This window comes from Puma concolor, chromosome B3 (genome assembly GCF_028749965.1).
Source record: "Puma concolor isolate L17-30 chromosome B3, mPumCon1.1.hap2, whole genome shotgun sequence".
NCBI lineage: Eukaryota > Metazoa > Chordata > Mammalia > Carnivora > Felidae > Puma > Puma concolor.
This window is the reverse complement of record NC_141672.1, coordinates 16,122,617-16,146,228: the sequence shown is the minus strand read 5'-3', so window position 1 is coordinate 16,146,228 and position 23,612 is coordinate 16,122,617. Positions and strand designations below refer to the sequence as shown.

At 36.0% G+C, this 23,612-nt stretch overlaps 1 protein-coding gene across 10 annotated transcripts in view; it reads right to left on the bottom strand.

Moving 5' to 3' along the window:
• The window catches only part of EML5 (EMAP like 5), a 190,514-nt gene that overhangs the window by 101,722 nt on the left and 65,180 nt on the right, over nt 1-23,612 (bottom strand). For 9 of the 10 annotated variants that reach the window (XM_086709055.1, XM_086709057.1, XM_086709056.1 and 6 more), the window contains 7 exons: nt 20,670-20,807; nt 15,701-15,957; nt 14,389-14,601; nt 5,923-6,090; nt 5,182-5,288; nt 1,900-2,018; nt 215-401 (listed from right to left, as the gene is read on the bottom strand). In XM_086709055.1, coding sequence (XP_086565181.1) covers nt 215-401; nt 1,900-2,018; nt 5,182-5,288; nt 5,923-6,090; nt 14,389-14,601; nt 15,701-15,957; nt 20,670-20,807 — 1,189 coding nt within the window. The remainder of the gene's footprint in view (nt 1-214; nt 402-1,899; nt 2,019-5,181; nt 5,289-5,922; nt 6,091-14,388; nt 14,602-15,700; nt 15,958-20,669; nt 20,808-23,612) is intronic. The other variant, XM_086709059.1, reaches the window with a different exon arrangement.

The window sequence follows — 23,612 nt, the reverse complement described above, 5'->3', positions numbered from 1 at the left end:
TCCAAATAAAAAAAGAAAAAATCAAAACAATAAAACTCTAAGGAAAACAGTAGGAAAAAATTGGGGGTACATTTTATTTGTAAAGAATTCTTTATTCTTCATTTCCTAGAATACAAGAGAGATTTTTTTTAAAAAGTGGACTAACCTAACTGTAAACCCAAACAAAGGTCTAACGTATCTGGCCTATTGCCATATAGTCTTTCAAAGGCCTTACCTGGCCTGTTGCCACATAGTCTTTCAAAGGATGAAGAGCCAGGCAAAGAATATCATCATCATGACCCAGGTAAAAGCGCTGTGTGTTCTGTTGCCGATTATAAATGACACCCACTGCTGCGACATGGTACACAATCTCACCAATTTGAGTATAAAAAAGGTTACTTCGACAGTCATAACCTCTGTAACTGAATAAAGAAAACATATCACATAAAATTAACATTAGACTTATATCTGGTCAATATGGACTATACAGAGGAGAAATAGGTACCTTTTAGGTCAATTTCCGGTTTTACAAGATACTACACAACTAAAACAAAATACAAGCATCTCAAATTCCATAAACGTTTATGAACTGTTCTGATTACAAATAGCTAAATCCAAGATATAATACTGAATGAAAAAGAAAGGTGCAGAAAAGTATATATAGTATACTACTATTTGCATGATACTAAATTTGTGTACCATTAAACAAAAGTTGTTACTTTTTTACGAGTGAAAGGGAAGAAAATGCCCTTGGAAGGTGAAAAATGATGGCTGCAAGGGTAGAGCTGGGAAGATTTTCTTTCTTGTTTTTGTTTTTTTGAATATCTAATTGGTTTTATTAAAAGATTCATGACTCAGTATCCCACCTAGCAAGTAGAGGGGAGCTCCCTGGGAAAAGGATTTTCAAAATGTACCCTTCTGTACACATTGTTGAATCATGAGTATACCCCAAAAATGTTCAAACAATTCTAAAATATTATACACATCCAGAAAAAATAGCTGAATCTTTTTTAACGTTTATTTATTTTTGGGACAGAGAGAGACAGAGCATGAACGGGGGAGGGGCAGAGAGAGAGGGAGACACAGAATCGGAAACAGGCTCCAGGCTCTGAGCCATCAGCCCAGAGCCCGACGCGGGGCTCGAACTCACGGACCGCGCGATCGTGACCTGGTGAAGTCGGACGCTTAACCGACTGCGCCACCCAGGCGCCCCTAGCTGAATCTTTTTTAAATAGTCAATATAATTCCATTTATAGCAACCCTTCTTTTGTGCTTCAAAGAAACTCAATACATAATATATAACTACAAAGAAATACTGCCTATTTTAACACCAGAGATACAATATTCTTACTAAATGAATCCTTTTTCAAATTCCTGACAGCATTATCAGTCAGGTAAGAAAATGATTACTGGGTAGCAGAGAAGGGAAGGACTGAATGGAGAGTCTGTTGTTTCAGGATGAAATATGACACTTGTATTGCCAGATGTTCTAAGAAAATTCAGAAACTGTATCTTATTGAAATTAAAATACAAGGGCCAAATGCAGGCCAAAAAAAAAGGGGGCACAATATAATTCCAAATCAGAAATATTTAGGGGAAATGATAATCTCTTACATTTTACTTATTTTCATTTGTTTAAAGAACTCCATTTCTATAAATGTAATACTAAACTTTAATAAGACAAATTTATTTTCAACACTTAAGCACTTATATAGTGCTCATCATGCACCAGACAATATTCTAAGTCACCAAAAACACTGGCTTATTTACTCCTCATCAGAATCCTATGAAGTAGGTACTGTTACCTTCACTTTACAGATGGGAAAGGCACAGAAAGGTTGAGTGACTTGCTCAAAGTCACAAAGCTACTAAATGTGAACCAATATGTAAACACACAAATGAATAATAGTTGTTTCATACCCATGAACAAAGTGCAGTCGGAGGCTATTTCCTGGAGCCCGCTCTCTTCTTTTAGAAGTACCGCCTTTTTGTCTCTCCTTGTACTGTTCTTTAAGCTGAGGTAGATCTTCTTTGTAAACCTTTAAATAACGTACAGAAGTAAAAATAATCTTAGAATACAAATTAATAAAGGTGTTCACAGGTTCCTAATGTAACTTTCAGACATTGTTGTTACTAACGCTTAGTAAAGTTTTAACACTTAAATAAGAAGGCATTTTATGAAATTTTCTTCCTTGGAAACAACAAATTTACATTTTCTGTGTATCGCACTGACAAATACATATTTAGTGTTCCATGAAATTATTATTATTATTTTTATCCTCAAGTTAGTTAACATACAGTGTCGTCTTGGCTTCAGGAGCAGAACTCATTGTTTCATCTCTTACATATGACACCCAGTGCTCATCCTGAAAAGTCCCCTCCTTAATGCCCGTCACTCATTTAACCCAACCCCTTACTAACCCCCCTATCAATCCTCAGTTTGTTCTCTGTATTTAAGAGTCTCTTATGGTTTGTCTCCCTCTGTTTTTATCTTATTTTTCCTTCCCTTCCCCAACGTGCATCTGTTAAGTTTCTCAAATTCCACATGAGTGAAATCATATATCTTTCTCTGACTTATTTCGCTTAGCATAATATGCTCCAGTTCCATCCACGTTGTTGCAAATGGCAAGATTTCATCCTTTTTCTTTGCTGAGTAGTATTCCATTGCATGTATGTATGTATGTATGTATGTATGTATGTATGTATGTATGTGTGTATATATATATATACATATATATGCATATAATTCTTGAATTCTTAATTCATTCATTAGTTGATGGACATTTGGGCTCTTTCCACAATTTGGCTGTTGTTGATAGTGCTGCTATAAACATTGGCGTGCACGTGCTCCTTTGAATCAGCATTTTTGTATCCTTTAGATAAATTCCTAGTAGTGCAATTGCTGGGTCGTAGGGTAGTTCTATTTTTAATTATTTGAGGAAACTCCCACTGTTTTCCAGAGTGGCTGTACCAGTTTACATTCCCGCCAACAGTGCAATAGGGTTCCCCTTTCTCCACATCCTCGCCAACATCTGTTTCCTGAGTTGTTAATTTTAGCTATTCTGACTGGTGTGAGGTGGTATCTCCTTGTGGTTTTGATTTGTATTTCAACACGATGAGCAATGTTGAGCATTTTTCATGTGTCTGTTTGCCATCTGGGTGTCTTCTTTGGAAAAGTGTTCATGTCTTTTGCCTGTTTCTTCACTGGATTATTTGTTTTTTTTTGGGTGTTGAGTTTGGTAAGTACTTGGATACTAACCCTTTATCCAACATGTCATTTACAAATATCTTCTCCCATTCCACTGGTTGCCTTTCAGCTTTTTTTTTTTTAATGTTTATTTATTTTTTGAGAGAGAGAGTGAGAGAGAGCGTGGGACAAGGAGGGGCAGAAAGAGAGGGAGACACAGAATCTGAAGCAGGCTCAGTCTCCAAGCTGTCAGTACAGAGCCCGACATGGGGCTCAAACCCACCAACCATGAGATCATGACCTGAGCCAAAGTCAGACGCTTACCTGACTGAGCCATCCAGGTGCCCCTGCCTTTCAGCTTTGTTGACTGTTTCCTTCACTGTGTACAAGCTTTCTTATCTTGATGAGGTCCCAAAGTTCATTTTTGCTTTCATTTCCCTTGCCTCCAGAGACATGTCAAGTAAGAAGTTACTGTGGCTGAGGTCAAAGATGTTGCTGCCTTTTTTCTCCTCTAGGATTTTGATGTCTTTCCTGTCTTACATTTAGGTCTTTCAACCATTTTCAATTTATTTTTATGTATGATGCAAGAAAGAGGTCCAGGTTCATTTTTCTGCATGTTGCTGTCCAGTTCTCCCAGCACCATTTGTTAAAGAGACTTTTTTCCACTGGATATTCTTTCCCACTTTGTCAAAGATTATTTGGCCATATATTTGTGGGTCCATTTCTGGGTTCTCTATTCCATTTATCTATTTGTCTCTTTTTGTGATAATACCATACTGTCTTGATGATTACAGCTTTGAAATATAGGTTAAAGTCCAGGATTGTGATAGCTCCAGCTTTGGTTTTCTTTTTCAAGATTGCTTTGGCTATTTGGGGTTTTCTGTGGTTCCATACAAATTTTAGGATTGTTTGTTCTAGCTCTGTAAAGAATGCTGGTGCTATTTTGATAGGGACTGCATTGAATATGTAGATTGGTTTAGGTAGTATTGACATTTTAACATTTGTTCTTCCAATCCATAAGCATGGAATGTTTTCCATTTCTTTGTGTCTTCTTCAATTTCTGTCATAAGCTTTCTATAGATTTCAGTGTGTATAGATTTTTTACCTCTTTGGTTACGTTTATTCCTAGGTATTTTATGGGTTTTGGTTCAATTGTAAATGGTATCTTTTCCTTGATATCTCTATTGCCTCATTATTGGTATATAGAAATGCAACCAACTTCTATACACTATTTTTTGGTGGAGTCTTTTGGGCTTTCTATGTAGTGTATATTGTCAGCTGCAAAAAGTGAAACTTGGACTTCTTTGCCAATTTGGATGCCTTTTATTTCGTTTTGTCGTCTGATTGCTGAGGCTACGACTTCCAGTACTATACTGAACAACAGTGGTGAGAGTGAACATCTCTGTCATGTTCCTGATCTCAGGGGGAAAGTTCTCAGTTCTTCCCCAGTGAGGATGATACTAGCTGGGATGAAATTATTTTTTTAACAATGTCTTATTTTTCTTAATGTTTACTTATTTTGAGAGAATGTGTGTGCACACATGTGCATGAGCACACAGGTCGGGGAGGAGCAGAAAGAGAGGGAGACAGAGAATCCCAAGCAGGCTCTGTGCTGCCAGCACAGAGTCCAATGAGGAGCTCGATCCCACAAACAGTGAGATCATGAACTGAGCCGAAATCAAGAGTCGGACATTTAACAGACTGAGCCACCCAGGCACCCCAAAATTCTAATGCTTCATAAGAAAATATTTTAAAGAAGATAAATGCAACTTTACTGCGACAAAAAGCTATAGGCAAACAGAATTACAGGCATACTTAATATATCAAGCACTCATTATAAAGGAACATTTTACACAAGTGTACTTTAACTCTTAAAGGAGAAAAACTGCAATAGAAAAACATTTCTTGGAAAATTAAAAACCACAAAAGATAACAATAAATCAATAAACAACAGGGAGCAAGATAAAAAAGAAACTAGAGTTTTTCAGAAAAAGTCACATGATAATAAAAATTACCTGCCGACGGTAGGTAAGCTGTGTCTCTTGTTCAATTTCAGAATCCAGTTCTGGAACATCAGACAGATCTGAATCTGATTCATCACTATTAGAGTCAGCCAGACTTTCTGTAATTTTTAAAAATGAAACACTACTTGTTTAAAGAACATTCATTTTCAAAACAGCACTGTAAAATTAACGACTAGAGCTGCCTGTGCCAACTGACATGGTGACAAGCCATAAAACAATCACATGACATGATCTATTCAAGAAACACAGATGTCAGTAAATGGTATCACAGATCACCTTCCCCTCCACCTCACCATAAACTCAACAGCTACTTTAAATGCCTTTACTGGTGCCACAACAACTGCTGCATTGAACTTGAATGCTGGGCAAACGTAAGTGAATATGACCTATAATTAACATGAAAAATATCTAGAAAATACTATATGCAACAAATGAATTAACACTAGATAATCATGTTCATATATAACTATATATGAAACCTAGATATCTATCTCCCCAAGAATGCACTGAATGTTTGTTTCGATAATGTAACTTATTTCACTCATCCGTCCATGGATTAAAACACACTCAAAAGTACTTTGTATTCCATGCTGATATCTGACTCGAAACACAGCTAGGATTTTAACATTTCCACTAACAAAAAACTATACTGTTAACTTACTAAGACTAATGACATTTCAACAGTAAAATCACTACTTTAGGGTTACTGTTCAGGCAGTGTATACTACTCACCTTGGGGTGCTATGTGAAGAGCATCTTTTAGTTTTCTTTCAGGAATAAATTTCCACTGGAAGACAGAGTGATCTGCTCCACCAATAGAAATAACCCACTGATAGTCATGTGACCACCTGATATTAGTTACATGAGCCGAATGGCCAATATATTTTTTAAACTTGGCTCCTAAAACAAAAAAATATGCCTTTAAATTGATAAACAAACGCCAACACACACACAAAAATACCACTTCAAACCACAATTTCTATACCTGAACCAATACATCCTCCTTCCAATATCTTAACTAGGATCAAAGAGTAAAAATATTAATTCAAAAGTTTATTGAATTAAATCAATGAGTGTACATGAAGGGACGTAAGTCTTTGCTCTACTGATTCACAATGGGATTTGGTAGGAACCCCAAGGGTTGTGAGGCATTTTCTTACTGCTCAAAGAAAAGCCTACAGCCACAAAGGCATCAACTGATTCCACATCACAAAATTTGAATGTTATGACCTGAACCCTTTGGTTTTTAAGTGAAATTCAACTAGCCTACTCCACCCCCATCCCTCCTAGCCCTAGCAATCAGAGGATCCTTCTAAAACTTAAGCCATCAACAAAATACAACAACATACAGAAAGGAATATACAGCATGACCAAATGGGATGTATGCCAGGAATGCAATGTTGGTTCAACATTCAAAAATCAATACAATACCCCATATTAATAAAAATAAAATATGCCCAGTTGTCCCAAAAACTATCCTTTATAGTAATTCCTTAAACCTATATGTTTTCTATAATGTTCTTCAACCTAAGCTTGTCTAATGTTTCTTCATGATTAGATTCAGATGATGTGGTTTTTTTTTGGCATAAGTGATGTATCCTTTTGGATACATCATTTCAAGGGGCAAAGTTCTATCATTAGGGATAGGCTGTATCATTTGGTTAAGGTATTATACACCAGATTTCTCTAACTGTAAAGGAACTGTCTAACTTTGTGGTTAATTTTTATTTTTATTATTTTTAAGTTTATTTATTTTGAGAGAGCACATGCATGAGTAGTGGAAAGGGAGAGAGAAGGAGAGGCAGAATCCCAACCAGGTTCCATCCTGCCAGTGCAGAGCCTGACACAGGTCTCGAACTCATGAACTGAGAGATCATGACCTGAGCCAAGATCGCCAGACAGACACTTACTAAGCTGTGCAGAAGCCCTTGTAGGCGATTTTTTAAAAATAACGTGTGTGATTATAAGAACCACTTTTGTGTTTCTAAGTTCAAAAAACATTCTCTACATTCTGCTTTAACCTAATATTTGGCAAAATATACACATCCCTATTAGAGTACATTGGATACAATAATGTTTGGCTTCATTTTGACAATGTTTAAAACAAAATTTTTTTTGAGAGAGTATGCACAAGTGTGCGTGTGTGAGACAGACAGACAGAGAGAGAGAGAGAGAGAGAGAGAGAGAGAGAGAGAGAGAGAGAGAATATGAATGAATGAATGAATATCCCAACCAGGCTCCAAGCTCAGTGGAAAGCTTGATGCAGGGCTAGATCCCACAACCATGAGTTCATGACCTGACCCGAAATCAAGAGTCGGAAGCTTAACCAACTGAGCTACCAGGTGCCCCAATGTTTTAAAATTTTTAAATTAAGTTATAGAAGCCCTGTATGTCAGGATGGCAAAGCTCCATCAATTAAAATCTGGAGATGAACTTTTACCTTGGCTATGAATTTAGGGATAGCATCTTAATGAAAGCATAAAAGATTTGACCAAGACTCATCTAAAATTACAATTTACTGCTGCTTAATAGCAATGCTGTTAAATTTTAGGAACCAATTTTTTTTTATGTAGCTAAATACAAGTCAGTAACTTTCTAGGTAGGTAACCTGACACAGTTCACCCAGGAAAGTCCAATACGGTAAGATTTAGTCCCATCTCTCTCATATGAGAATGCATAATTTAATCATCGAGAGGACTTTGGCTATTACTTTCTTTGATGGGGTCCTTTAAGTACTCTTAGCCACCAGAGTCTTAAAAAAGTAAAGCCAGAAGGGTGTCTGGGTGGCTCAGTCATTAAGTGTTTGACTCTTGATCACAGTTCACGTCATGATCTCATGGTTCATGAGATCAAGCCCTGTGTCAGGCTCTGTATTGACAGCACGAGCCTGCTTGGGATTCTATCTTTCTTTCTCCCCCTCTCTCTTTGCCTCTTCTCTGCTCACTCTCTCTCAAAAAGAAAAAATATATATATTAAAAGAGAAAGTAAAGCCAGAGATTCCAGCAAACAAAATTCTGAGCTTTTTTTTAATTAAAATTTTTTTTAAACGTTTATTTATTTTTGAGACAGAGAGAGACAAAGCATGAATGGGGGAGGGTCAGAGAGAGGGAGACACAGAATCTGAAATAGGCTCCAGGCTCTGAGCTGTCAGCACAGAGCCCGACGCGGGGCTCGAACTCACGGACCGCGAGATCATGACCTGAGCCGAAGTCAGCCGCTTAACCGGCTGAGCCACCCAGGCGCCCCCAAAATTCTGAGTTTTTAAGATGTACTAATATTGTCATATTTAGGGATATGAGGGAAGTTATATGAGCATGTATTCTAATTAACTGCAATGGGCAATAGCCCCAAGAGAGTTGTAAATAACTCTCTAAGTTATAGATAACCCTCTGAGTCCCTTCCAAATTGTATTCTACAACTACTCAAAGATCAATCTCTCTGGAAGAAAGAACCAGGGCAGCTTAACAAACAAGTTATAGAATAAGTCTAAGGGAAGCTAGTTATTTATAATTAAATGGACAATATTAATAATTATTTAATAATCAGCACTGCTTATTTAACTATGAGAAACAGGTATCTTAAAAGTGAACTTCAATGTCCCACCTTTCACAAAGTGACTCTGACTCACTAAAACCAACAGTATCATCCTACATGTTTCCAGAATTCCCTGTGATTACCCTGTGTAATTATACTTACAACACTGAAATGTAATAATCTATTTACTTGCTAATTCCTCTAAGAAACTATAAGATCTCTGAGGACAGGGATAGCATCTTGTTTACTCTATATCCCCCTAGTGCCTGGAACACAAGAAATATTCATTAACTATTTGAAGAAAAAGAAAGAAAAACAAAGATCACATTTCCCTTTACTATGTACACTTGAGTTAGAATACTAGGTTATAGAAGAGGGAAGAATATTGAAGGAAATCAGAGGGCATGAACATGACTCCAACCCTTACAAAAGGCGACAAAACGTGATGTAAAGAATATTAGAAATTGAAATAAAAAGACTACAGCTTGCTAAAGAGTCTGCTTGACTACTTAATAGCACAGGAGCTTGAGCACATCATGTAACCTCTCTTGGACTCCATTTCCATTCTAATAGAAGTTAGATTATAAGCTCTCAAAGTTCCTTCACCATGAAAACCCTGGCCTAAGACAGGAAATGACAGAAGAATAGGTAAGGCCTAAATAGTATGTCATCAATTAGAATGTTTCAGAGAAAAGATTTATGGGAACAAGATAGAATGGTCATAGGAACTTCCTGATTTAAAGGAGAAGGGGAAGACAATTCTTGATGAGGCTAAAGCAATATACTGAAAAATTTTTTTGGTGATCCCATTTCTTTTCTAATTGTTTTAAAGTATATTTTAGTATAAAATCAGTATGAGCTAATCCCTTCAATAAATTGTAGCAATATGACAAAAGATATTTTCCTATTTAACTATGTTTTAATGACCTTAACACTTTTTTTTTATAAAATATGACACTATCTATCTGATCCTAGTATAATATTATTTTAATACACAAAACAGAACTATTCATCAAAAAAAAGAGACAGATTTGACTACGTTGCAATTAAGAACTGGTCAACAAAAGGCACAATAATAGTAAATTATTGTAATTGTTATAAAAGTAAGTAAAAAACTGGAAAAACACATTTGCAACCCATAAAAATTACAAATCATTTGTATTTAGAGTATAAAATAATAAAAAAAACAACTCCATAGAAAAATAGGCAAAAGATATTAAGCCCATGTTTGACAGAAAAGGAAATGCAGAAAACCAAAAACAATGGGGAAATGATCCATCTCACTAGATAAATGAAAATTAAGACCACAATGAGACACCATTTAAACTAATTAGACTTACACAAATTAAAAAGTGTAGCAATGCCAAGTGTTGAAAAGGATGTGGATCAACAGGGTTTTAAAAATGGTATAACCACTTTGGAAAACAATTTGGCATTTTCTTATAAATTCTCTATGACCCAGCAATTTCACTCCTAAGTATACATCTTTGAGAAACTTGCATATAATAGCAAAAACTGGAAATTACTCAAATGTCCACCACAGAAGAATAAACGCATGAAATGTATCTTTTTTTTTAATACATGAAATTTATTGTCAAATTTGTTTCCATACAACACCCAGTGCTCATCCCAAAAGATGCCCTCTTCAATGCCCATCACCTACCCTCCCCCCTTCTTTTTTTTGAGAGAGAACAAACACAAGCAGGGAAGAGGGAGAGGGAGAGAGAATCTTAAGCAGGCTCTATGCTCAGTGTGGAGCCCAACACGGGGCTTGATTCCACAACCCTCGATCCCACAACAATCATGACCTGAGCCAAAATCAAGAGTCAGATGTTCTGTCCCCTCTCTCTGCCCCACCCCTACCTGCGCTCTCTCAAAAATAAACATTAAAAAAAAAAAAGAATGTAAAACTTCATAACTAATCTAAAAGAGAATTTTTCTAGTAATACTAACTTTATGTAAGTATATAAATTCAATAAACGCAGAATCTTAAAATATTTCTACTAATTCATTAAAGATGCAGTAGTTACGTGGCACCTGGGTGGCTCAGTCAGTTGAGCATCAGATTCTTGATTTCAGCTCAAGTCATGATCCCAGGGTCATGGGATCCAGCCCCAAGTTGGGCTCAGCACTGAGCATGGAGCCTGTTTGGATTCTCTCTCTCTCCCTCTGCCCCTCTCCCCAAATCACGCTCTTTGTCTTCCTCTAAAAATAATATATATATTTTTAAAAAGATGCAGCAGTTATATCCTATCTTCTGTTCCCCCAATTACTTACCCCGTCTCAAGCTAACTTACAAGTGCCTAGAAATAAAAACCTTTACCATAAAATAAATTTCTAATAAAAATATCGCAAAAAGAAAAATAAGGAAAACAATTTATATTCTTGAAGCAGTGACTGAATAAGACTAATTTTTCTAAGACTTCAGTAAAATATTCCCAAAATTCAGAATACTATACATTTTAAAAATGAAATAACTGTGCAACAGAAATATCCTTCCATGTTACAAAAGATAAAAACTGTCAATAAATCCAATTCACTTGACTAAGAAAGCTCAGAAAATTATTTTTGTTTTTGCATAGGGTCAGTATACGAAACAGTGTGCAGAATCAATGTCTAAGATTAAGACCATCATGATTAATCTTACTGATTCCACACACCTTCTAACTAAGCAAGTTTCATCTTGAGTCATAATAAAACCTTTTTTTTTTAAATTTTTTTTTAACGTTTATTTATTTTTGAGACAGAGAGAGAGCATGAATGGGGGAGGGTCAGAGAGAGAGGGAGACACAGAATCTGAAACAGGTTCCAGGCTCTGAGCGGTCAGCACAGAGTCCGATGCGGGGCTCAAACTCACAGACCACGAGATCATGACCTGAGCCGAAGTTGGACGCCTAACCGACTGAGCCACCCAGGTGCCCCCATAATAAAATCTTTTGTGCCACTGACTCTCATGTCCTGGCTACGTGGTGGGATCCAGAAACAGGATACTTTAATTACTAGAGATTTAGCTAGGCTTTATTAACACACTTAGCATTACTTATGGATGATGCAGTTTCAGCTAGGAAGTTGAAATCCTGCAAGTAGGAATCGACAACACCCCAGAGGTGGCAAGATCTGGAACTTACCATTTTAGTGTAAAGGCACAACAGAAACGCTAGCATAGAATTCTAGAAAAATTGGGCCCTTAAGTTCAACATAAACTACCTATTTTTTTTTCAAGTTTTTAATCGAATTCTAGTTAATTAACATATATGGTAAAATTGGTTTCAGGTGTAGAATTTAGTGATTCATCACTTACATATAACACCTGTGCTCATCACAAGTGCCCTCCTTAATAGCCATCACTCATTTGGCCCACCCCCCATTCCTACCTCCCTTCATCAAACCTGTTTCTTCTCCATAATTAAGAGTCTCTTATGGGTTCCTTCTCTATATTTTTTATCCTTCCCACATATTCATCTGTTTTATTTCTTAAATTCCACATACAAGTGAAATCATATAGTATTTGTCTTTCTCTGACTGACTTCTGTAACTTAGCTTAATAAACTCTAGTTCCATCTACGTCATTGCAAATGGCAAGATTTCATTCTTTTTGATGGCTGAGTAATATTCCACTGTATGTATGTATGTATGTATATATATATATATATATTCCCACATTTTCTGTATCCATTCAACTGTCAATGGACTTTTGGGCTCTTTCCATAGTTCGGCTATTGTTGATAATGCTATTATAAACATTGGGGTGCATATGCCCCTTTGAATCTGTATTTTTGATTCCTTTGGATAAATACCTAGTAGTTCAATTGCTGGGACATAGGGTAGTTCTGTTTTAACCTTTGAAGAACCTCCATATAGTTTTCCAGAGTGGCTATACCAGTTTGCATTCCCACATTTCTCACCAACCTCTGTTATTGCCTGAGTTAATTTTAGCCATTCTGACAGGTGTGAGGTAGTAGCTCATTGTGCTTTGATTTGTATTTCCTTGATGATGACTGATGTTGACCATCTTTTCATGTGTCTGTTAGCCATCTGGATGTCTTCTTTGGAAAAATGTTCATGTCTTCTGCTTACTTCTTAACAGGATTATTTATTTTGGGGGTGTAGAGTTTCATAAGTTCTTCATAGATTTTGGATAGTAACACTTTATCCGATATGTTATTTGCAAATATCTTCTCCCATTCCTTTGCAAATGACATATCTGAACTACCTACCTAAACACAACTATTCAGCTGTTCACTTTTTACTGAACTGCATTTTAACATGTATCTAAAAGCTTTTACCAATGACCAGGTAAAAATAATTACTATATTTGCTACAGATATTAATGTCCTAGGAATATACTCACTGCACCTAATCTAAAGCTCCATACTATATGAGAGAATTCTTTGAAAATTAAATCTCGGAAAAAAAACTCTGCTTTCCCTGAATAGTGAAAAACACTTTTTAAAAAAACATCTGGCTCAGTTGATAGATCACACGATTCTAGATCTTGGGGTCATGAATCTGAGCCCCACGATGAGACAAGTTCACTTAAAAAAACATGTATATCAACTACACTCAAATTAAAAGGGTTTAAAAAAAAGGCTTAAAATACTTATGATGAAAATTATTTTGTGTCCTGTTTTATTTTTGGTTTCCAGGAAACTAATTTCCTGATACTAACTGTCTATTCATATAATTATTTTAGTACTTATGGACTTGTTATAAGCTAACTCAAATATTTATTTGTCCCATGCTTTGTTCCACACAGTAATACACAGTATTTCACTTAATCATCCCCAAGTCTATGAACAGAATGTTTAATATCATCATTTAAGTAGAGATCCAAGAAAAAAAGGTGATACATAAAATGTGTAGAAAATAAACAATGATAAGACCTCTTATTTATCTTACCCTGACTGTTTACACAAAGTATATAAGTGCCAAAACAATATATGTTAAGGATTTAAACAAAAACACACCTGTACATGAAAACCAACCAAGAAACCAACAGGTTCCAAATTATGACCTGAGAGATTCTTGAGAAAAAGCCATGAGAAAAAATGTCTTCTAAAAGATACATGTTTAACAAGTTAAATAATTAAAGATAATTAGAAATAAGAAAAGTGTGTCTATCATTGTATAGTCTGACTCTATCAAATAATTCTGGGAGTGGAGAGAAAATGATTCTTTAAAAAGAGGTAAAGTATTAGTAAATTCTCAATGTGAGTTCAAAAATAATCTTCTAATAAAAATTTCACATCCAAAATAACGGTAACAAACAATTTTTAAATTAGCAAAATAAATGTAGCTAATTCTGTTCATTTTCATGCAACCCTTCACCAATTAATTAGTATACATATTTAAAAAAATATAAACCCTTTTATCTCGACTAATTTTCTACAAGAACTTAAAAGTCTTTTACTTAAAACAATTTTTCTAATTTATTTGTTTTGAGAGAGACAGACAGACAGACAGTGTGAGTGAGGGAGAGAGAATCCCAAGCAGCTTCCTCACTGTCAGCGCAGAGCCTGACACAAAGCTCGAACTCACAGGACCATGAATCATGACCTGAGACGAACTGAGAGTCATATGCTTAACTGACTAAGCCACCCAGGTGTTCCTAAAAGTCTTTTATAACAGACAAGCTACTTAATAGTATTTTGAAAGAAAAAATACCTTTTCTTAAACAAGGATATCGGAATAATTTTATAATTCCATAGTCATCAGCTGTAACTAAAACTTGGCCAATATAATTTCCATCTACTGAATTTATATCATTGATATCTGAATACTTGGGCCAAATTCCATTTACTTCAAGGCCTGAAACACATGTCCATGAAGCCCAATGAACACCTTTTATTTCTTCTTTGTTTGTCACTTCTTTTCCTCCTAAAAATAAATAATAGTCTTAATTTAAGAAGTTATTTCATTTTATTTTTTCTCAAGCATAAATTATACTGATAACATGGTAAACTCCAAAATTTCTTCACACTACAGTTAAAGGAGAGTAGCATGAATAGGTAGGTGAATACGGTAAGGAGAGAAGAAAACTAAACGAAAGGAAATTATTTAAAAAGCCACTACCCAAATTAGAGACACACAGATTTGATTCTGACGTAGCTTAGCAGGTTCGCTCAAGTGGAGAATAAACATTAATCCTACTAAAATCATGCCAGATTAGTCACAACACTGTAAGTCAGAAGAACAAGTAAAAGCTGTAAGAAAGTGGCAAATCAGCTTTTAAATGAGAAACCTAAGAATATACATGGTTGAGAGAAAAAAAGAAAACTGAAGGACCATGAAGGAAGGATGGCCAGGGAGTAATACATTTATATTAGGGATCAGGGCGTTAGGATTTGGTCCTAATTACACACACATTGGTAATAAAAAAACTTTTAGGGAGAGGCATTAATTTAATTATGCAGGTAGTTTTATTAAATAAGTTGTTGGAAAATAGTGACTAATTCATTAAGCATCCAACTAACTGAGGTACTGAGAGATAACATTTTGATGGTTGCTCTAATTCTTTTACAAATCTTTGGTGGAAACTCTCTCAAATTTAGGGTTTTAGCTATAGAATGGATATTTACAAAATTTATTTGAGGTAACCACAAAAAAACCCCAAACAATTTATGGTCAGGCATTGTTAGCAATTATATTTAATTAGTTCCACCCATAAAAATGGCACTTTGACTTTCTAACACAGAGTAGGACTTTACCAAATACTCCTCACATAGCACGGAATTCAACATCAAGTAGGTTTTAGATCCTCCAAGCAAAGAAGTTTTAATGAAGAACCAAAAAGATTTCAATAGGGCAGCCTGATGGAAAAGATCATAATGCCTGAAACATGAGCTCAGATCTTCTTTAATTTCCTGTAATCAAATGTATTTTATACTCTATTTCTCATCAAATTCTAAAATATTTTACAGATACTAAAAATCCATAAATAATAATATTAATTCATTAGAAACTTAGAAACTTTTACCTGGCATCCTATAAAAAAGTCTTTTACCATTTCCATCATTTGTCTGTAAATATCTACTATCTGAGGACCAGTCAAGATGAGTGATGAAACTAAGCGACCCAACACATTCCCCAAACTTTTTATAACGTTGCGCAACGCCATAGATATCAACTGAGCTGTCATTGCATCCAACAGCAAGGTAAGTTCCATCTGGGGAATATTTTAACTCATGAATTGCCTCCTTCCTGTCTTTAATATGTACAACTTCGGTCATATCTCTGTAAAGAAAAAATGAGACCACATGAAAACAAGTCATTTGAGAATCAGTTCAGTTTTCAAATGTGTCTAAAATGACTATGAGGCTATATCAAGTATTTATAAATTATAAAACAAATATAAATGATACAAATATTAATTCAGAAACAATTACTTTGTTGAACAGAAATATAAGAGGACCAAATATGCTGGAAGAGAAGAAAATGCTGAATTTTAGTTTTTTAATTACTTTAAGGTAGTTTAAAGATTCATACTAAATTTTCATACAATAAAGGAAATAAAATCACAGATTTTTATGATGAAGTTCCTTGGAAATACTGAGTTTATGAAAAATGCTTAATTACAAACACTGATTTTCAAATAAATTTTTATAATCAGACAAATGTGCAAAATTACATTCAAGAAATAAGGAAAAGAGGAATTGATTTGTATTCAGTAAGACACTTGAATGTATATCTTTATATAGGCACCGCTAATTATTTTTATTTTAACCTCTTCGAGCTTTTTTAATACAGTACAAATTCTTCCCAATTAACAACCATTTCAACCAGTAAAGTTAAACAATTTTTTCAATGATGCCTTATAACTGAGTTTTAGTTTGGGACACGCTGTATTGCAGATGCCTCTGAGACATCCAAGTGATGTTAAATAAACAACTGGAAATACACAGCTGGAGTTCAGAGGAGAGATGAGAGTGAGAACTTGGAACGTATTTGGAACCATCAGGCTACGGCTGGAAACTGAAACTGGAGGCAGGATAAGACTATCTAAGGGAGAAAACACAGTAAGAAGAAGAACAAGCCTAGGCATGAACTTTGATGTCCTCCAATACCTACTGGTAGGCAGAAGATAATGAGCCTATAAAGAAAATGGAAGCAGGAGAAGTAGGCTGAAAAGAGAAAGAGAATTAACATTCAAAGTCTGGGAAGAGGATGTTTTGAAAAGGAGGGGGTGGTTAAGGGGGCCAAATACTGCTGAGTATCAACCTAGATGAAGACTGATGTTTCCTGGCCTTAGAGACAGGGTAGTGTTAGCAAAAGCTTTTTTCTTTTTTTTCTTTTTTAAAGTTTTATTTATTTTGTGAAAAAGAGAAAAGAGAGTGTGCCAGCATGAGCAGGGGAGAGACAGAAAGAGAGAAAGAGAGAGAGACAAAGAGAGAGAGAGAGAGACAAAGAGAGAGAGAGAGAGACAAAGAGAGAGAGAGAGAGACAAAGAGAGAGAGAGAGAGAGAGAGAGAGAGAGAGAGAGAGAGAGAGAGAGAATCCCAAGCAGGCTCTGTGCTGTCAGTGCAGAGCCAGACCGGGGACTCGATCCCACAAACCATGAGATGGTGACCTGAGCCGAAATCAAGAGTTGTACACTTAACTGACTGAACTACCCAGGCAACCCCTATCCTAATCCTTTTAAAGTTGACATAATGTGGTAGTGACATGGTCAGAAAGAGACAAATGGCTAGCCACTGGTAGAATCTAAAATGACAATGTTTTTACAACCAAAGCCTACTCCATACCCTGCAAGAAACTTTATTCTATCCCCCAGGAAATTTGTTAACTGTGCTTATCAAGTTCTTCCTCTAAAGTCTTCCTAACTATTCATGAGAATGAATGAGTGCCTCTGAGGAGTCTGCTGTGCATCACACCATGCAGCCCACCATAAGTCAAAGTTTTACATGTATATATCTTCTAATTTTAAAAATATTTGCACTTTTTTCATTTAATTCCACGATATTAATGTTTATTTTAATATAAAATTGGTAACAGTTTTTATCACAAGGAAGAGATGCTCTAGAAGTTATGTAACTTTGTGCTGGCACATCACCTTGTACCTCAATTTAAGAATCAGTGTGGGGGTGCCTGCACAGCTCAGTTGGTTGAGCATTCGACTCTTGATTTCAGCTCAGGTCATGATCCCAGGGTCATGGGATCAAACCTTGCATGGGGCTCCATGCTGGGCATAGAGCTTACTTAAGATTCTCTCTCTTCCCCTCTGCCCCTCTCCCCTATTCGCCCACGCACTCTTGTGCACATGCTCTCATGCAGCTGTTTGTTCTCTAATAAAAAAAAATTTTTTTAAATAAAAAAGGATCAGTGTATTGGGGGAACCTTGGATGGCTCAGTTGGTTAAACGCATCCAACTCTCGATCTCAGCTCAGGTTTTGATCTCAGGGTCGTGAGTTCAAACCCCACATTGGGCTCCATGCTGGGCCTGGAGCCTACTGAAAAAAAAAAAATAGTAATAATAACCAGTGCGTTAGATTCAAATCTATTCAATATTCCTCCAGTCATAATATGAGGGTACGTTAGTACAGCTACACTTATGAATTTTGCTTTATGGTATAGAGAATATATACCACAAACCAAGAAGAAACAGTAACCAGGTGAATTTAGGATTAAGAATATTGAGTTACAACAATAGCCAAAGTATGGAAAGAGCTCAAATGTCCATCAATGCATGAATGGATAAAGATGATGTGGTATATATATACAATGGAGTATTACTCAGCAATCAAAAAGAATGAAATCTTGCCATTTGCAACTATGTGGATGGGACTAGAAGGTATTATGCTAAGCGAAATTAGAAAAAGACATGACTTCACTCATACAAAGACTTTTAAGATACAAAACAGATGAAAATAAGGGAAGGGAAGCAAAATAATAAAAAACAAAAATAATATAAAAACAGGGAGGGGGACAAAACATAAGAGACTCTTAGAGAACAAAATGAGAGTTGTGGAGGGGTTGTGGGGGGGAATGGGCTAAATGGGTAAGGGGCTTAAGGAATCTACTTCTGAAATCACTGTTGCACCATGTGCTAACTAACTTGGATGTAAATTATAAAAATAAATAAATTATAGAAAGTAAAAAAAAAAAAAAGAAGAAGAATATTGAGTTAAAGTTTTGTGGTTAAACTACAAAGGCATGCAGCAGTCATAATCACCACTCCAGTGATCCTGTCAGCAATGTTGGACTCAGTTGCTTAAACACTGACTTATTAGAAATAAGAACTTATTCACCCAGTTACTTGCAAATAATTGAAAGGTGAAATAAATGTACAATTAACAAAAATAATCACTATTTTTAATGCATACAAGCTAAACAAGAGGAACTCTTAGACATTTTCCAAGCATCTCAAATTCTTGGTTGCAAAACAATGTAAATGTACTTAATGCCATTGAATTTTGAAATACGGTTAAGATGGTAAATTTTATATTACACATATTTTATCACAATTTAAAAAGCAGTACAAGAGAAAAATCTTACCATATCTCATTGTAAAAATCTGTCCCAGAAAAGAGTCAGTGTCTAGAGAAACGGAGAAGTACAAAAAAAAAAAAAAGAAAGAAAGAAAGAAAGAAAGAAAGAAAGAAAGAAAGAAAAAGAAAAAAGAAACAGAAGTACAAGAGAACACGAGGTACCTGAAGAAGCAAAAGATGTTTTATACAGTTGAAAGAAAGAGACTGAGGTAGAAAGAAACAGGCTGGAGATGGGCACCACTGGCTATGTTAAGGATTATGAACTTCCACTTAAGGACAGTGCTAAGCTTTTATCGTATTTTAGGAAGAGGAGGACTGCAAACAAATGTGTTTCAAAATAGTGAACTGAAGGGGCGCCTGGGTGGTGCAGTCGGTTAAGCGTCCGACTTCAGCCAGGTCACGATCTCGCGGTCCGTGAGTTCGAGCCCCGCGTCAGGCTCTGGGCTGATGGCTCGGAGCCTGGAGCCTGTTTCCGATTCTGTGTCTCCCTCTCTCTCTGCCCCTCCCCCGTTCATGCTCTGTCTCTCTCTGTCCCAAAAATAAATAAAAACGTTGAAAAAAAATTAAAAAAAAAAAACAAAACAAAAAAAAAAATAGTGAACTGAAGAGTGAATAAGAAAAAGTCTTGAAAGAAGCAAAACAGGAGGTAAGGAGACCTGCTGAGACACTATCGCACCAATCCAGTTAGGAGATTGCAGAAGCCCATACAAGAGTACAATGGTGAGAATGGGAGGAAGCAGATTAATTTGAAGACTACTCAGGAAATAAATTCTCCAGAACTCTGTGATTAACTACACAAGGGAGGCAAAAGAGAGAAATGAATTAATGATTTCTGGACTGGGCAACTAAAAAGGTGGTCCTACCACTCACTAGGCTAAGGAGAAGGATTCTGTAAGTATATATGCTTATGAACACACATGGATCTACAGCAAAGTTTTTAATAGCTATATAGAATTCAGTTGAATGCACCATAACTACAATTCAACACAGGATGTCAACTGCTTTAACAAATTCTTTCAACTTTTCTAATGATGCAAACAAAAAAAAGTAGGCATTTTTTTTCCAAAGAATAAAGCTACAAATAACAAAAAACATTTCACCCATTTTTAACTGCCCCAAGGCTACCCCCCACCCACCAGTAATGGCAGAGGATCATTACTGAAAATCAATACTACCAAGGAATGAAGTCAAAACCCGTTTTTGTAGCTCAAAATTTTAGCCATTAATTCACTAAACATTCTTAACCCCTAAAACCAAAGTTTTTGAGTTAACCACTTTCTGACAAAGCCATTTTGATTAATATACTTAATATACAATAAAAGTAATATCTGATATATATGTGTGTATGTGTATATATATTAATAAGAAGGGAGGGAGGAAAGGAAATGGGTAAAAACAATGAGTATTACATAGTCTCACTTAAAAAAATGTACTGTTTTTCTTTCTACTCCAATATCATACCTTACTCTAAGTACAGTGAATGAGCCATCCTTCATTCCAAGGGCAAGATGGATTCCATCTACATTTACAGCTGCACAACGAATTGGTTCTTCCATATTACACCTTGCTATTAGTGCATGATCTATTAGACTCCATATCCTGTAACATTTAATTAAAAGAGTAATTAACCACTGTGTGCTTAAAAAACTCTATGAAAAGATTTTGATTAAAATAATCATCTCATTTTAAGAAAGTAATATGAATCTAGAATTTTAACACTTTGCTTTGTCAGAAGGAGATCTTATTTATGAAAATAGGAATACTGTTCATATTTTAAAAGATAAGAATTCCAATTATAATGACATCAAGTTTTTCCAATCATTCATTTTAGGTAGGTGATTTCTACTCTGATCAAAGGGGATACACACACCCACACATGTATATATACATATACACATACATACATATGGTATATATAAGGGGTGCGTGCGTGTGGTATAGCGGTATATAGTATATACTATATATATAGTCTTAAAAATTTTTTTAAACATTTATTTTTGAGAGACAGAGAGAAATAGAGCATGAGCAGGGGAGCAGCAGAGAGAGAGGGAGACACAGAATCCGAAGCAGGCTCCAGGCTCCGAACTGTCTGCACAGAGCCCGACATGGGGCTCGAACTCACAAACCGCGAGAGCATGATCCAGCCGAAGTCGGCCACTTAACCAACTGAGCCACCCAGGCGTCCCTATAGTCTTTAAACTTAAGAGTAACATTTAAGACTATGCAAATTCAGAGTCTGTTCCAGACTCTAATGTTAGAAATCTATAATGGGTAAGTAGAAAATGCCATTGTTTGAAAAATTAAGAATTATACTTCTAGATAACCTAAAGGACAAAGAAAAAATACAAATGAAAATTAGTTAATATTTTCAAGTTATAATAAAATGTTTCATATCAAAACTTGTGGGATTCAGCTGAAATAGTACTTAGGAGGAACTTTAAATACAGATATTGTAAAAACAAATGCTACAATTTAATGAACAGAAATCTACCCCAAGAGGTTAGGAAAAGATCAGCAAAACTAGATTTTTTAAGTGTTTTTAGAGCAGTGTTTTTTTTTTTCAATATATGAAGTTTATTGTCAAATTGGTTTCCATACAACACCCAGTGCTCATCCCAAAAGGTGCCCTCCTCAATACCCATCACCCACCCTCCCCTCCCTCCCACCCCCCATCAACCTTCAGTTTGTTCTCAGTTTTTAAGAGTCTCTTATGCTTTGGCTATCTTCCACTCTAACCTCTTTTTTTTTTTTTCCTTCCCCTCCCCCATGGGTTTCTGTTAAGTTTCTCAGGATCCACATAAGAGTGAACACATATGGTATCGGTATTTCTCTGTATGGCTTATTTCACTTAGCATAACACTCTCCAGTTCCATCCATGTTGCTACAAAGGGCCATATTTCATGCTTTCTCATTGCCACGTAGTACTCCATTGTGTATGTACACCACAATTTCTTTATCCATTCATCAGTTGATGGACATTTAGGCTCTTTCCATAATTTGGCTATTGTTGAGAGTGTTGCTATAAACATTGGGGTACAAGTGCCCCTATGCATCAGTACTCCTGTATCCCTTGGGTAAATTCCTAGCAGTGCTATTGCTGGGTCATAGGGTAGGTCTATTTTTAATTTTCTGAGGAACCTCCACACTGTTTTCCAGAGTGGCTGCACCAGTTTGCATTCCCACCAACAGTGCAAGAGGGTTCCCGTTTCTCCACATCCTCGCCAGCATCTATAGTCTCCTGATTTGTTCATTTTGGCCACTCTGACTGGCGTGAGGTGATATCTGAGTGTGGTTTTGATTTGTATTTCCCTGATGAGGAGTGACGTTGAGCATCTTTTCATGTGCCTGTTGGCCATCCGGATGTCTTCTTTAGAGAAGTGTCTATTCATGTTTTCTGCCCATTTCTTCACTGGATTATTTGTTTTTCGGGTGTGGAGTTTGGTGAGCACTTTATAGCTCTTTACAGATTTTGGATACTAGCCCTTTGTCCAATATGTCATTTGCAAATATCTTTTCCCATTCCGTTGGTTGCCTTTCAGTTTTGTTGGTTGTTTCCTTTGCTGTGCAGAAGCTTTTTATCTTCATGAGGTCCCAGTAGTTCATTTTTGCTTTTAATTCCCTTGCCTTTGGGGATGTGTCAAGTAAGAAACTGCTACGGCTGAGGTCAGAGAGGTCTTTTCCTGCTTTCTCCTCTAGGGTTTTGATGGTTTCCTGTCTCACATTCAGGTCCTTTATCCATTTTGAGTTTATTTTTGTGAATGGTGTGAGAAAGTGGTCTAGTTTCAATCTTCTGCATGTTGCTGTCCAGTTCTCCCAGCACCATTTGTTAAAGAGACTGTCTTTTTTCCATGGGATGTTCTTTCCTGCTTTGTCAAAGATGAGTTGGCCATACGTTTGTGGGTCTAGTTCTGGGGTTTCTATTCTATTCCATTGGTCTATGTGTCTGTTTTTGTGCCAGTACCATGCTGTCTTGATGATGACAGCTTTGTAGTAGAGGCTAAAGTCTGGGATTGTGATGCCTCCTGCTTTGGTCTTCTTCTTCAAAATTACTTTGGCTATTCGGGGCCTTTTGTGGTTCCATATGAATTTTAGGATTGCTTGTTCTAGTTTCGAGAAGAATGCTGGTGCAATTTTGATTGGGATTGCATTGAATGTGTAGATAGCTTTGGGTAGTATTGACATTTTGACGATATTTATTCTTCCAAACCATGAGCACGGAATGTTTTTCCATTTCTTTATATCTTCTTCAATTTCCTTCCTAAGCTTTCTATAGTTTTCAGCATACAGATCTTGTACATCTTTGGTTAGATTTATTCCTAGGTATTTTATGCTTCTTGGTGCAATTGTGAATGGGATCAGTTTATTTGTCTTTCTGTTGCTTCATTATTAGTGTATAAGAATGCA